Source organism: Anarrhichthys ocellatus, unplaced genomic scaffold, assembly GCF_004355925.1.
Source record: "Anarrhichthys ocellatus isolate YVR2014 unplaced genomic scaffold, GSC_Weel_1.0 scaffold108, whole genome shotgun sequence".
Taxonomy (NCBI): domain Eukaryota; kingdom Metazoa; phylum Chordata; class Actinopteri; order Perciformes; family Anarhichadidae; genus Anarrhichthys; species Anarrhichthys ocellatus.
The window spans coordinates 305784-319469 of NW_022280138.1; the positions used below are offsets into that span (position 1 = coordinate 305784).

The 13686-nt window shown below is 40.8% G+C and overlaps 1 protein-coding gene across 2 annotated transcripts in view; it reads left to right on the forward strand.

Annotated features, from left to right (window-relative positions):
• The window catches only part of LOC116399326 (probable G-protein coupled receptor 173), a 12010-nt gene extending 1378 nt beyond the window's left edge, over nt 1-10632 (forward strand). The window contains exons 2-3 of one of the 2 annotated variants that reach the window (XR_004213824.1): nt 3962-5506; nt 8601-10632. Coding sequence is in view for 1 of the 2 variants with exons in the window: in XM_031876410.1 (XP_031732270.1) it covers nt 4166-5350 (1185 nt within the window). In the remaining variant the exon portion in view is untranslated. Of the gene's footprint in view, nt 1-3961; nt 7190-8600 lie in introns of those variants that run through there. The other variant, XM_031876410.1, reaches the window with a different exon arrangement.
• Nucleotides 10633-13686: the final 3054 nt, after the last annotated feature.

Genomic DNA, 13686 nt, shown 5'->3' on the forward strand with positions numbered 1-13686 from the left:
GTGTGTGTGTGTGTGTGTGTGTGTGTGTGTGTGTGTGTGTGTGTGTGGTTTTAAGCCACCCGGACTCCTTAATGCAGGACTGCAGCAGCTGCTGGCTCTCCAGTCCTCATCAGACCTGTAGGCTCTGTGTGAGAAGGCCTGATGCTGGGCCCCGCTGTCAGAGAACAACTCTGTCTACATCTCATCCAGTGAGCTTTGTCGCCTCCTCCCACCGATATCAAGCCAGAGGTATTGGGCTGCTGTTGCTACCCAGTTCCTGACAGTGACTCTGCCCTCCACCGCCAACCAACTTCCAGCTTTGCAAAGCCCCTCCTTCAACACACACAGCCCCTCTCTCAGTCTCTCTGCTCCCAGCCTGTGGAGCTATGAGGACTGCAACCTGATTCAAACAGTTGATGAAAGTGTAATTTATTCATTCATCAATTTGATGTGGATTTGATAAACATCTTCATCGTTCATCACGCGGTGTTTTCTGTTCATATTCAGCTTGTCCTTTAATGGAGCGCCAAGTGATGTCTTCAAGTTGGCTTTTTTCAAATACATTTTCCTCAAAGGCTCCACTCATCCTCAAGAAGAGCTGATATGAAACTACTCTTCGACATACCAACCTAGAGGTTAATTAAGTATTTCATTGAGACATTTGTCAGAGGTTTTATTTTGCTTTCATCTCTTTATTTGTAGGCAGAAACGTTGCAGCCTCTCCTGTTGCGTTAAAGGGTCTGTAGCTAGTAGCTATAGTTAGGCACAGTGGTTCTCTGAGCTAAACGCTAACATCAGCATGCTAACACTTTTTGCAGGTAAAACTTCAAGCTACCATTTTCACCATCTTTTCAGTTTAGTGTTGAGCATGCTAACAATTGCTAATTAGCAATGCTAACAATTGCTAATTAGCAATGCTAACAATTGCTAATTAGCAATGCTAACAATTGCTAATTAGCAATGCTAACAATTGCTAATTTGCTGTAAGGACAAACTGTGTTCTACACAGTGACAGAGGACGCTGGTTTATGAAAGACACATTTCTGTTCACTTTATTCATTTTTCACATTAAGTTGAATTCACTTCAGTACTTGGGTGAAGGGAGTAATAGTACCATCTGAGGGTAACAGATACCTCTAGCTGGAAATGAGAAAACGCCCAGCAGTATACTCCAACCACATGGCATTTGACAAAACACCTCCACTTAAGGTCCACCTCCTCAGCTTTGGAGCTTTTGACCATATTGCAGAGTCTTCATCAACTGATCAGTTGTTCAGTTGTCTTTGAACTGTTCAAACTTTCCCTTTTTCTGAGCACTAAGGACTTCTTTGGCATGTGTGGAAAAATAGGGCTGTGTATCGGAAGCACCTCACGATATGATACGTATCACGATAGACGTGTTACGATACGATACAATTCAACTTATTTTGTATAGCCCATATCACAAATCACCAATTTGTTTTAGAGGGCTTTACAATCTGTACACATGCAACAGTTGATAGCATAGCACCCACTCTTCTGTTCCCCTTCAGGTCAACACTGTTAGCTCTGTCAGCACAAAGGACAAAGGTTATACTGTTAGCGCTGTTAGCACCATTACCTATGAGACGTTGGCTCAGGCGTGGCCATTAGAGCTGTTGAGAGCAATACAAGGCTCTTAATCTCATATTATGCACCCTTAACTATAACTTTGGTTGTCTGTCCTGAGCCACTGATGTACACAAATTGTTCTTGATTTGTTTCATTGAATAGCTGCTCTTTCCTTATGGCACAGTCTCACAGAACCTCTGAGGGTTTGAAGTGCTGTAGTTGTTTCCTTTGGAGTTCTATCTCTGAGTATCCTCCACTTTGGGAACAGGTCTTGTATGTTTATGTCCCGAGTTCAGACGTGCTCAGCGCGTCACTCAATGTGAAGCGGTGCCTTAGTAGACCAATTCCTTCCATTTCACAATTTAGTCGGTTTAAGGAGGAATCAGAACATGTTGTCAAACTGTCACATTTGTGTACATTAAACAGTCCGCTGTATAGGATTGCTCTAAATCCGGAGCACACTGACCTGGCTCATGAGATCTTAACCCAGGAGAGAATAATCACATAGCTTTTAAAGGATGTTGGAGTTGTACACCCCTTGCGACAGCTGTACTGACCAATCACAGTTCTTACTGCGGCTCCATGTGTAGGCTCCAAACCTCCAATGTAACCCCTTACTGCACAACTATAAATCCAGCTTTAGTGCTTGGTTTGACAAATGTACGTAGGGTTTACTTACTAACCTCTGTTACAGTGCAGCACTGTAGAAGCTCTGCTTCCTAAGCTTTTCATCTTTCAGCTTTTCCGTCCCTATCAATTATTAACAGTCCTAACGGAGGCTAAGGTTTCAGGGGTCAGCCTTCAACAAAGGGGTCAACAAAGTGCTTGTGGATCATCAAAGTGCACCTACAAGGTAGTTTGCTTCCTAAAGCTTAGAGATATCACGGATGTAGATATCTGAGTAACATGAGGCAACTTTATAGTGTAGTATACTCAGTTATCTTTCATCATAAAAATATCATCTCCCAATATATTACAAAAATGTTGGTCAGTTAGACCGCATTAGGTATTTCTTATTTTCTACTTTTAATATTTTACGTGCATCACATTAAAACCTCCTTTTACAGGCTGCCACTGAGCACGTTGTAAAACGATTTCCACATTCATTTCTAGCCTTGCCTGGGTTTCAATATTTGGATTGTAATTCTAATTTCTCAAAAGCGTCTTTTTTATTCTAGTTATGTGATAATATTGTATATTTTTCATATAATAACTCCATTGCCCTGAATGTATCACTGATTCACCTCCATATGGGCAGAGACACAACTTGCACCACTCGGACCCTCGTGGCCACATGGATGCAGTGACAAAGCTGTGATAAAGCCCCTGTACTCTAGCAGCCCCGCATGCAACAGCAGACCGACTCAGTGAGAGACTAGCTGGTGAACACAGCGGAGCATTTAGCAGCTAAGCAGACAGATGTTTCCTCAGGAGTGGATGGAGACTAAAAAAACAAGTGAGAGTAAATATTGGACCTACATTCATCAGGTGGACATGAACGCCATTCCTAATGATTGTTTGCCATTTCAACATTATAAGGCCATTATATGTCAAATGGGTGCAAGATGTTCTGTGTTTTGTGGAGTGCTGGGCACAAGTGGGCAGAAAACAGATCTGTGCAGTTTTAAAAAGAGGTGAGGGTGCAATGTGATGTTGTAACACCTATATGATGACTGTTCACAGATCACAGCACTTTAAATATGTAATTGAACGATTGGAGTTTATTCAAGCTTAAAGCAGATTTTAACAATTGGTAAAAAATATAAACAGAAATTTACCGTCCTATGAAATGACTGACTCTGAGAAAACAATGGAAAGACTAAGAAGTAGGAGAAATATTCTCGCTGAATGACGTCATGAAATAGATTACATACTAAAATCTCCAGCACGATGAATAACCGTAAACGAATAAATATAACAGCTATCAGCATGTGCGTTACTGTATAAGTAGGCCCGTGTTTTCTAACATTCCGTATTCTTTTAAAGTACGGCTCTCAATTTATTCAACAGATATTCATTACATAAAATAGTATTGATAATTACACTGTGTCTTAGTAGAGACTAAATTCTATGACTAAGCCTTTTGATTTCACTGTCCATTCCATGCCCATTATCACTAAGATTGCATCAATCCCTCACACCTTAAACAATGTGTCATACCTAGCAACATGGTCAACCTCACCTCACTGAGATCCCTTGCTCAGAGTTGCTCTGAGATGTTTCCTAAATCACTCCTAGGCTAGGACTCCTTGCTAGAAATGTTTATGTTGAGTTAGCAGTGTTCTCAGAATGTTGGGGTGGTACTACCTGAATGACTGAAATGACTCTCCACACACACGTAACAGAGAACTATCCAAACTCCAAATTAATTGTCTTCTCCAATTGTTTTCAGGCTTCTGGAGCGGATCAGGAGGTGAGACGACATAATACACCAACCAAGGGACCCTTCTCGAAATGGGGCGATGTGGATTGAGGTGTTCCTGTTCCTTGTGAACTGCGGAAAGGAAGCAACCACGAGGACGGAGGAACGACCAGCAGACGGAGGAGGAGGAGGCGGCGAAGGAGTGGTGGCTTTGGTGTTTGAAGAAAAGCTGGTATGGGTGGGGGGGCATTCGGGATGGCGAATAGAAACGAGAGTAGCGAAGGGCCGGCTGGGCCCATAGCAGCAGTGGTGGCTACGGCAGGAGGTATGGTAGCAGAGAGCCCGTCCTCGGCTGTCTCTACCTATATCAAACTGGTGCTGCTGGGGCTGATCATCTGCATCAGCCTGGTGGGCAACTTGGTGGTGTCTCTGCTCGTACTGCGGGACCGAGCCCTGCACAAGGCACCTTACTACTTCCTGCTGGACCTGTGCCTGGCCGACACCATTCGCTCAGCCATCTGCTTCCCCTTCGTGCTGGTGTCTATAAAGAACGGCTCAGCCTGGACCTACAGCGTGCTGAGCTGCAAGGTGGTGGCCTTCATGGCAGTGCTCTTCTGCTTCCATGCAGCCTTCATGTTGTTCTGTATCAGCGTAACACGCTACATGGCCATTGCACACCACCGCTTTTACTCGAAACGCATGACGTTCTGGACATGTGTTGCAGTGGTGTGCATGGTGTGGACACTGTCGGTGGCAATGGCTTTCCCGCCAGTTTTTGACGTGGGCACATACAAATTCATCCGCGAGGAGGACCAGTGCATCTTTGAGCATCGCTACTTCAAGGCTAATGATACGCTGGGCTTCATGCTAATGCTGGCTGTGCTCATTCTAGCCACACACGTTGTCTACATGAAGTTACTCCTCTTTGAGTACAAGCACCGTAAGATGAAGCCGGTCCAGATGGTGCCGGCCATCAGTCAGAACTGGACCTTCCACGGGCCGGGGGCCACTGGGCAAGCGGCAGCAAACTGGATTGCGGGCTTTGGCAGGGGCCCGATGCCGCCGACTCTGCTGGGAATCCGGCAGAACTTGCACAACCAGAACCGGCGCCTGTTGGGCATGGAGGAGTTCAAAGCGGAGAAGCAGCTTGGCAGGATGTTCTACGTGATCACCCTGCTGTTCCTGGTGCTCTGGTCTCCCTACATAGTGGCTTGCTATTGGAGGGTGTTTGTCAAGGCTTGCACAATACCACACCGATACCTCTCCACCACCGTGTGGATGAGTTTCGCCCAAGCCGGGGTCAACCCTATTGTCTGTTTCTTCCTTAACAAAGACTTGAAGAAAGGGCTCCTTTCCCACCTACCAGCCTGCTGCAGGACTAAACCTCATCTGCCACGAGAGCCTTATTGTGTCATGTAAGCAGAGATGATGAGCAAAGCATGGAGAGAAACCAAGGGGCAGCCGACTGATGTTGGGGGAGTGTTTGCCTGAGCTAATGTGACGTTTGATTCGATGCAAGCTACTTGTAAGCAGTGGGTGCAAACTAGTGAATGCAATGGTTAAAACACTGGAATGGTAAGCATGTATTTCCATCTACCAACCTTTTTTCTCTCAAAAAGCATACACAATAACAAGAGAAAAATACTTAAATTGCAACACATGCAAGTAATAATGCAGTCACTGTGGAAACCAAGCCAGACAACAAACTGCATGAGATGCTTCATAAACAAAGCCAAAATGGCCAAATAGAAAAATCTCGGATTGACCCAAAGGATATTTGAGTTGGTTTGGTGACAAAAAGATTCCTAATGACAAAGCAGCAACTTTTCTAGTCTAAATGTCCCTAACATGCTGGATTAGTTAGCAAAGGCAGATAATGCTAGAGACGAGAGGACTGGAGGGAGACAGAGAGAGAGATGCAACAAAGGTCCCTGGACTGATTTGAACAGAGGATGTTGCTGTTCAGCGTCTTAACCTCTAAGCCACAGGGATGACCCCTAACTGCACCTATTTTATAAGTCTTCAATTTTTGGTACTTGACATCATTGTTGGAAGAAAAATAATTCCAGGGGTCCGTGAGGTTTTGGTTTTCTTTCACTCTATCCAAAGACAGACTCTTGTTCAGCTGTTTACCCATGTAGAGACGCTTATGTTCATATTCTGGCCTGAAAATGATTTTTAAATCAATTCTGTTAAGTTTTAGTACATGGGGGAGGGGGGGGTTCTGGGGACACTGGATTCTTGAACTTAGTAGAGGAAAGAAAGGCATCAGTGACAGAAACACCAACAAGTAATAGGCACCAGCTTTTATGATCATGATGATGAATCTTCTGCGGTCTGATCATATATATTATTTCTCAAACTGCAGAAATTCTACTACTGATACACGTGTTATTTTCATTCTGTGCATCACTTGAAGACAAAAGAGAAGAAGCGATAAAAAGCAGAGGTGTGAATCTGAACAAAGTGCCCATTTGCTTAAAATGCTTCTCTTAGAAGCTCAGATTTTCTTTACCTGACAGATCTCCAATAGCTATGCTGCAATAGCTTCCCAGTGGCTACCCAGTGGACTTCATTTACTTTATGCTATTTTAAGCATCTGAATGTTGTGAAGTTTAAATTGTAATGACCTCAAAAATTCCCTCAATGGAACAAAAAACGAACCTGCCCAAAGCGGAACACAAGACCTTCAGTGTCTCCGTCACAGCTGCCACAGACGCTGTTATGTGCCCGTTCTGTTTCTATCAGAGCAGCTTGTGTTTCTGCAGCAGAGAATTCACTTGTGAATGTATGTAAGCTGTAATTGTTGACAATTGGATTGGAATCAGTATTGAATACATTTTGTTTGTCTTTGTCGTCATGTACAAACAGAAAAGTTAGTTTTTCCTGTTTGTTTCTGTCACTTCTCCTCTATGATAGAAAAACTACAGCTTTCCTTCACTGTTCAGTACAAATGTCTGATGACAGAGCTACATCCATTTAAACCAGTAAAGTAGAGCTGCAATGTATGTGTTATCACATTGATCATGTGACCGAAACATGTTTTCCGTATGCTTGTAATTCTCAGTGTATTAGTTAGTACTTTGGCAGAGGAGGGTTGTATGAAGCTGGAAGGAGGCACAGCTGTGAGGTCTAGACAGTTTTCTACCTATCAGCCAATCACATTAGTGTGTCAAATTCACAAACGCTGCGTGGATTTGTTCTGCCTCCATGTGTTGATCACCTGACTACATTAAATCCATTGAAAGGAACCGATTTCACTCTGAAATGCAGCCATATCAAATGCTGGTGTTACTGGACCTTTAGTCTTTACTATTCCTGTGAATCTCAGCTATGTGACGAGGATTCCTGTATGAAATCTCAAGTTACCTCCTCGCCTGGGTGATCTCTAACAGCCCAGCAGGAATCAGATCTTGATTGAAATCCCAACTGTTTATATATATGTTTATATATATATATATATATATAGTATATATATTATATTATTATTATTATTATTATTATTATTATTATTATTATTGCATAAGAAGGAGAAGAGGCAATGGATGGATAGATTAATAAGTAAAATGATACCGCAAAGTAAATGTCAGTATCCGAGTAAAGAATGTGACGTAACAGACAGGATTTTCCTCTTGGCATATTTCCATTCCGTTTGTCAGTGTAAAACACTAAACTTCCATCTGTGCCAGTGATGGTAGCCTAAAGCGCTTTGTTGTCGTTGCTCACTCGTGCAACAGAAAACATACTATGAGGACTTCAGGCTTGGAATACACCTCGATACAAAACTTTATTTATTTAGAATGTTCCCTGAGGGCAAACATCTTAAGTAACATCTGTAACACAACTTTTACTGAGAACTGCTATGGACGATGTAAGTGGGCAATGAGAAGTGCTGCTAGCTCTCCAGCTTGAGGGACGTTTTCTTGCAACATTAGATATCAAGAGATCTGTTCAAATATACAACCAAAACACAGAGACGGTCTCCCCCAAACAAGAACTTATTCACATCCATCTTCTGTCAGCCATCAGGAATCACATACTGCTGGAAAATCTTTACCCGTTCATAGCATTGATGATGCAAATCAATATGAGAGGTAATAAATCCAAATTCTGACTTTTTTTATTTATTTGTTTCGGGTCAATATTATGAGATAAAGTCCAAATTCTCACTTACTCCATTAAAAGTGTTTAAAAACTGATAGTCAATACAATTTCTTAGCACAGCTGTCCCTATCATGACGTCACAGTACAACTAAGCTGTTCAAAATGGAGCCACGGTGGTTGGCACGAAATCTTAGATTACAAGATAAATCTGGAGTCACTATCTTGTTGAGTTTGATGGTACAGTAGAAACGAACTCATCGTTACCACACACAGAGCTCTGAAGATACGAGGACATCTACTGCTCTATTTTTGCACAAACCTAAAAATTGATTAACTGCTTCTTTCTTGTAGCGCTCTTAAAAAAGAACCTTAGCTTGAAGTGGAGTTCAGGTGGAAGAAAGGAACAGGGCACAGAGATTGTAGTTTGCCAGTGAATGTGTGAAACATGACACAGTCCTTAAGCTTGATAGAACATGGTGTTTAAGGGTCGGAGGTGCTCCTTTGTCTCTGACACACCCGACAACAGCATGCCACACAGAACTGCTAATTTTGTTTTTATTTTCAGAATTATGGCCTTACTCCATAAAAACATCCAACCAATGCAACAAAGAGTAGACGCGTGTCTCTTCTGTATGCACTGAAGTCATTCGAGGAGGAAACAGAACACTGTGTACACTAGTGACATTTGGAAGACTTGTTGCTCTTCCCATCCAAACCTGGAGGAACTGGAGTCATGGACAGACTATGTGAAATGGGATGAAGGCGAACATTCAAAGTAGTAGAAGGGAAGCCCGCTCTGGAGTGTTTTTCACAGTTGTTTTCCTCTCAGACATCAACATGAGAGAAGAAGGAAAAACGACTGGTCTTTCATTTCATTTCTGAGAAGCCAGAGAAACGTGTGGATGATGCTGGAGAGGCCTGACAGTGCTTTTTTAGTTGCCTCGGGCAGATTATCTTTTGTAAATGTACTGTGACCTCTGTACTATTTAGTGTGTATTATATTGACAGCAAACCAACTCTTCAACCGAAGAGTTCCTGATCATCATATTTTTACTGTGTGTGTGTGTGTGTGTGTGTGTGTGTTTCTATTGGCAGGTATGACTGTGCGTATGAGTAAGATGATGATGATGGTTACATGGATGAACCAGGAACATGAGAAGGAAAATACTGACCAGATACATGCATTATGAAGATATCATTCCTGCAAATGCTTCCTCAGTATTGCTCATGGTGACACAAGGATCCGATTGTGTTTTCAAACCAATGAAGTTTACTCAAGGTCCCTTTTGTAAAACATGTAAGAGATTATTATTAATTGGACTGGATTTTTTTGTACATATTTAGGGATAATGAAGGTAAAAGAGCTTGAGATAAAGTCAGGCCAAATGTGATCGCATACACTGTCTCTTTCTGAATGTTTCATTGAAGAGTTGATACATAAAAAAGCCTTTCAAACTATAATTTTCATGATGATAAATAACCAAGAATTGTACATACAAAACACTTTCACATAAAATCAGCACTCACTCAACACTTATTTTCCTTAAAGAATAACAGCAAATGATTTTCCTTGGGTCTTCATCGATCAGTAAGACAAACAGATCTGTGAACACAGTGACTCAGTCACATGATCAGGCCGGATGGGAACAAACCAACAGGTTAGTTGGAAGGACTCAAACCGTCTGTTGTGAACATTCATCACAGTTCACATCCCACTTCCTGCTTCAACATATTATTACTGACATTCAGCGTGACCTCCATATAAAGTGGTTCAGATAAACTATTGGTTTGTTCCCAACCTGTCTGAACATCTAACTGATTGTTTCGTCCGTCTAGACCTTTGTTGCAGTGATGTCGCCATGCTCCCATATCTGAGAATTAACCAATAAAAGTGAATACATATTACAAAGAAATCAAACCCAAGTTGTAATCAATTGGAAGTTATCATTTAATTGTCACCTTTTGTCTCAAAGATTGGCTTTCTATTGGCCTGGTCACATCAGAAAAACCGTGAAGCAGCACCAGAGGCTAGCTAAACTAGAGTTTGTTTAAAGAAGTTCACCAAAGTTGAATCTGGTAGGAAAGAATAGAATGTGATGTGAGTGCTGGTGTGACTGGGCCACTGCAGTAAATGAGCCAGATACCAGTTTGATGAGTGAATGTACAAACCAGTCTGTGTTACTGTTCCATGGTAAACACACACAGTAACTGAAATCACAATAACAAGACATCACAGCAGCTATATACAGCATTTCTTTGGAAAGAACTCAATAAAACAATGTCATAGAGAGAGGGCCAGGCCTATGAATTCTCTGCAAAATGTTTAATTTTTCCCTTAAAGTGGAACACTAAAGGTAGAAGGTTAATCTTGTCTCAGTGCATCCTGAAGCCAACATCATACATAAAAAATACCAAAAGGTTTGAAGTATGTGAAAGGAATTTCTTCTGACCACCCAATCATGGAGGCAAGTGAGACGCTGCGGTTTCCGTTTGTTCTGTATTATTAAAAAAAAAAGTTTGAGCTATTACGCATGTCTCTGGCGATTTATGATTTTTGTTGTTGATTTTGTAATGAAAATAAATTTCATTTGAAATGATCAGAACATTATTATGATTACTTAATGATTAATTATTATTTGGCAGGGTCTTCCCAGAATTCCTGGGTGTGATGGTATATCGATTTTAAAAACACATTTTGCATATTGTGCACACAGACCATACTTTTAATGTACAGTTTTTGGAAGCTTAATGAGGATGATGATGGTACGGTAGAGTATGATGGGTCAACACCATCGTTCCACTCTGTAACTTGGTCGGTTCACCAAAACTACAAAAACCTCACCTCTAAAAAAATCAACACCTCATTGCAGAGACAGTCCAGTGTTACTCAGGGCAATCTACACAACACACTGTCTGAAGTATTCATGGGGACTACTTCTTTGAAAGAAAGTTGTTCAATACTTCAACTAACATTTCAGTTGTCACTGCTTTCATACCAACTGATACTACAAGTATTCACAGTGTACACAAGTAAACTGACATTTTAACTGCTTCCACTGCTCACTTCACAGATGACAAGTCAACTGCTTTCATAGTTCAGACATGAACTGACATTTTAGTGAATACATATTAACTGATTCCAACTGCTTTTAGCTCTTACACTTCAAATGACACCTTAATTCCTTTCAGGTAGTTCTCATCAAGCGTTTATAGCGATACCTAGTATGAAATATAACGCGCTATACTTCGTAGATATCCCACAAAATTATTTTGTATGTGATTTTGTATGTGATCCGCGTAATCACAAACCAGACCCAGGGTCATGGGTCAAAAAAAAACAGTCTTTCAAACCAGGGGACAGCTTTTCGTTCCCCGTGAGGAACGATAAGTCAATGTTAATTTATTTGTAAACCTAACTAAGTAGTGTTGTTGTCTAAACCTAACTAACTGGTTTAGTTGTCTAAACCTAACTAAGTAGTTTTGTTGCCTAAACCTAACTAAGTAGTTTTGTTGTCTAAACCTAACTAAGTAGTTTTGTTGTCTAAACCTAACTAAGTAGTTGTGTTGCCTAAACCTAACTAACTGGTTTAGTTGTCTAAACCTAACTAAGTAGTTTCCTGTTAAGACGGAAGTTTATTTTGAAAAGACTGTATGCGTAAAACGAGCTGAAATTGCTGGACTTTAGTAGGATTTACTTTTTAAAAGAGATTATATGAACAGTTGTGTGAGGATACATTGCTTCTTTTAATGCTTACATTGCCAGTATAAAGAGAAACATTATAAACACCAAGCTTCAAACTTTCTTATTGTATTAAGAAAGAAAGAAAGAAAGAAAGAAAGAAAGAAAGAAAACATGAATCGATCTATAAATCTTTTTAGTTGATTTGTCTTGATCATGAAATACATGCAGATATAAGACAGCCCATCATTCAGTCAGGCTAATAGGAGCTATACATGAAGTGATATCAAGCTACCTGACCAGCACTGTGGCTTCAGTTGACTAAACACAACCTATCTGGCTTGTTCACCTTTCATTGAACTCAACCACCTGTGTCTTCACTTGGAGATCAGGAAGTCCTGATCCTCCACAAATCCAGCAAATCCAAATCAATCTCTGCCACATGAGGTGAGGCAGTTACTCTCCTGGCTGGATGGTTGGCCTTTACTGAGGACACACTGAACACCAGTCTGGCCTACTTTCTCATCCAAGAAGCTTTGAGAGCAGCTCTGACAGGACCAATCACCACACTGATTCATGACCCTCCTTCTTTCATACTGACCTCAGACCAGATTCACCCCATATTTTCTGTCTTTTGTTCTGAATAAACACGAAAGTAACCAATATCTATGACTAAAGACAGTATACTGTATTACAACAGTGGGAATGTCAGTGAGTGATTAGAAATTAAGTATTGTGATACTTGATTAAGAAATGTTTTATAATGTGTTGTGATTATTGTTATAAAGCATTAGTAATATTTATTAGTGCTTATCACCATGATTATGCAGTCTTATAAGCAGATTATAAGGAAGTTTATAATGCGTTACAGAGACATGGGCTTCATAGAAAGTGTTACCAAAAAGTAATTTTACCTCTCACAACACAGGAGTTGCTGGTCTACTGCTGCTTTAAGCAGTTAGTTTGTTTGTGTTATTGTGTGACTTACCTTATGTTAGTTCAGGTTTACCAAAGTCACACAATATAAGAAACAACCCAACCAATCGAGGCAGCAGTAGACTAGCAACTCTCCTGCGTTCTGTGATGTAAAATTACAGTTTTAGTCAAAGAAGTCTTGCAAGTCAGCAAGGTAAAGCTGTTAAAATATTCTAAATATAGCTATATTTAAACTGATTAATTTAAGTGTCTAAAACACATCACAGCATTACATTGCTTTGCTCCTGTGCTGGTTCTCCTGTGCTGGTTCTCCAAACTTCATCTCCTGCAGTAATACACTGAGTATGGAGAAGTAGCTTCCACACTTCTAAACAGTACTCTGAGTGAATTTGAGTTCCCTCTAGTAAACAGTTATGCAGTGTATATATGTCTAGTGCTTTTATTGTGAAAGGTAAGAATGGAAGGAGTGGATCTGGTCTGCAATGCCTTTATTTAGCTTGAAACAAGTGATAAAGTACTTCGGAGCCTTCATGTTGTTGACATTAGGAGCTGTGTCTCAATTCAGGGGCTGCATCCTCCGAAGGAGGATGGTTGATGCCTTATTCAAGGTCAAAAGTTCTGAAAAATCGGCAATAATTACGTTCTGTGTGAAAGTATTCATGACAAGGCAAGTTTATTTATAGCACATTTCAACAACAAGGTAATTCAAAGTGCTTCACATAAAACCATTAAAAGCATCAAAACATAAGGCAAAAGAAAAGGAGATTTAAAAACAATTAAGAACATTCATTGAAACATTAAAAACAGTCATTGAAACAGAAAGCAGTGTAAGAAATAAAATACAGTACTAAAATGCAGAAATGGATTCATATCCTTGAATGTGGTTCAATTAAAGGCAGCAGCAAACAGTCTTGATTTAAAGGAGCTGAGGGTCTCAGCAGACCTGCAGCTTTCTGGGACTTTGTTCCAGATATGTGGAGCAGAAGAACTGAACGCTGCTTCTCCATGTTTAGTTCTGACTCTGGGAACAGAAAGT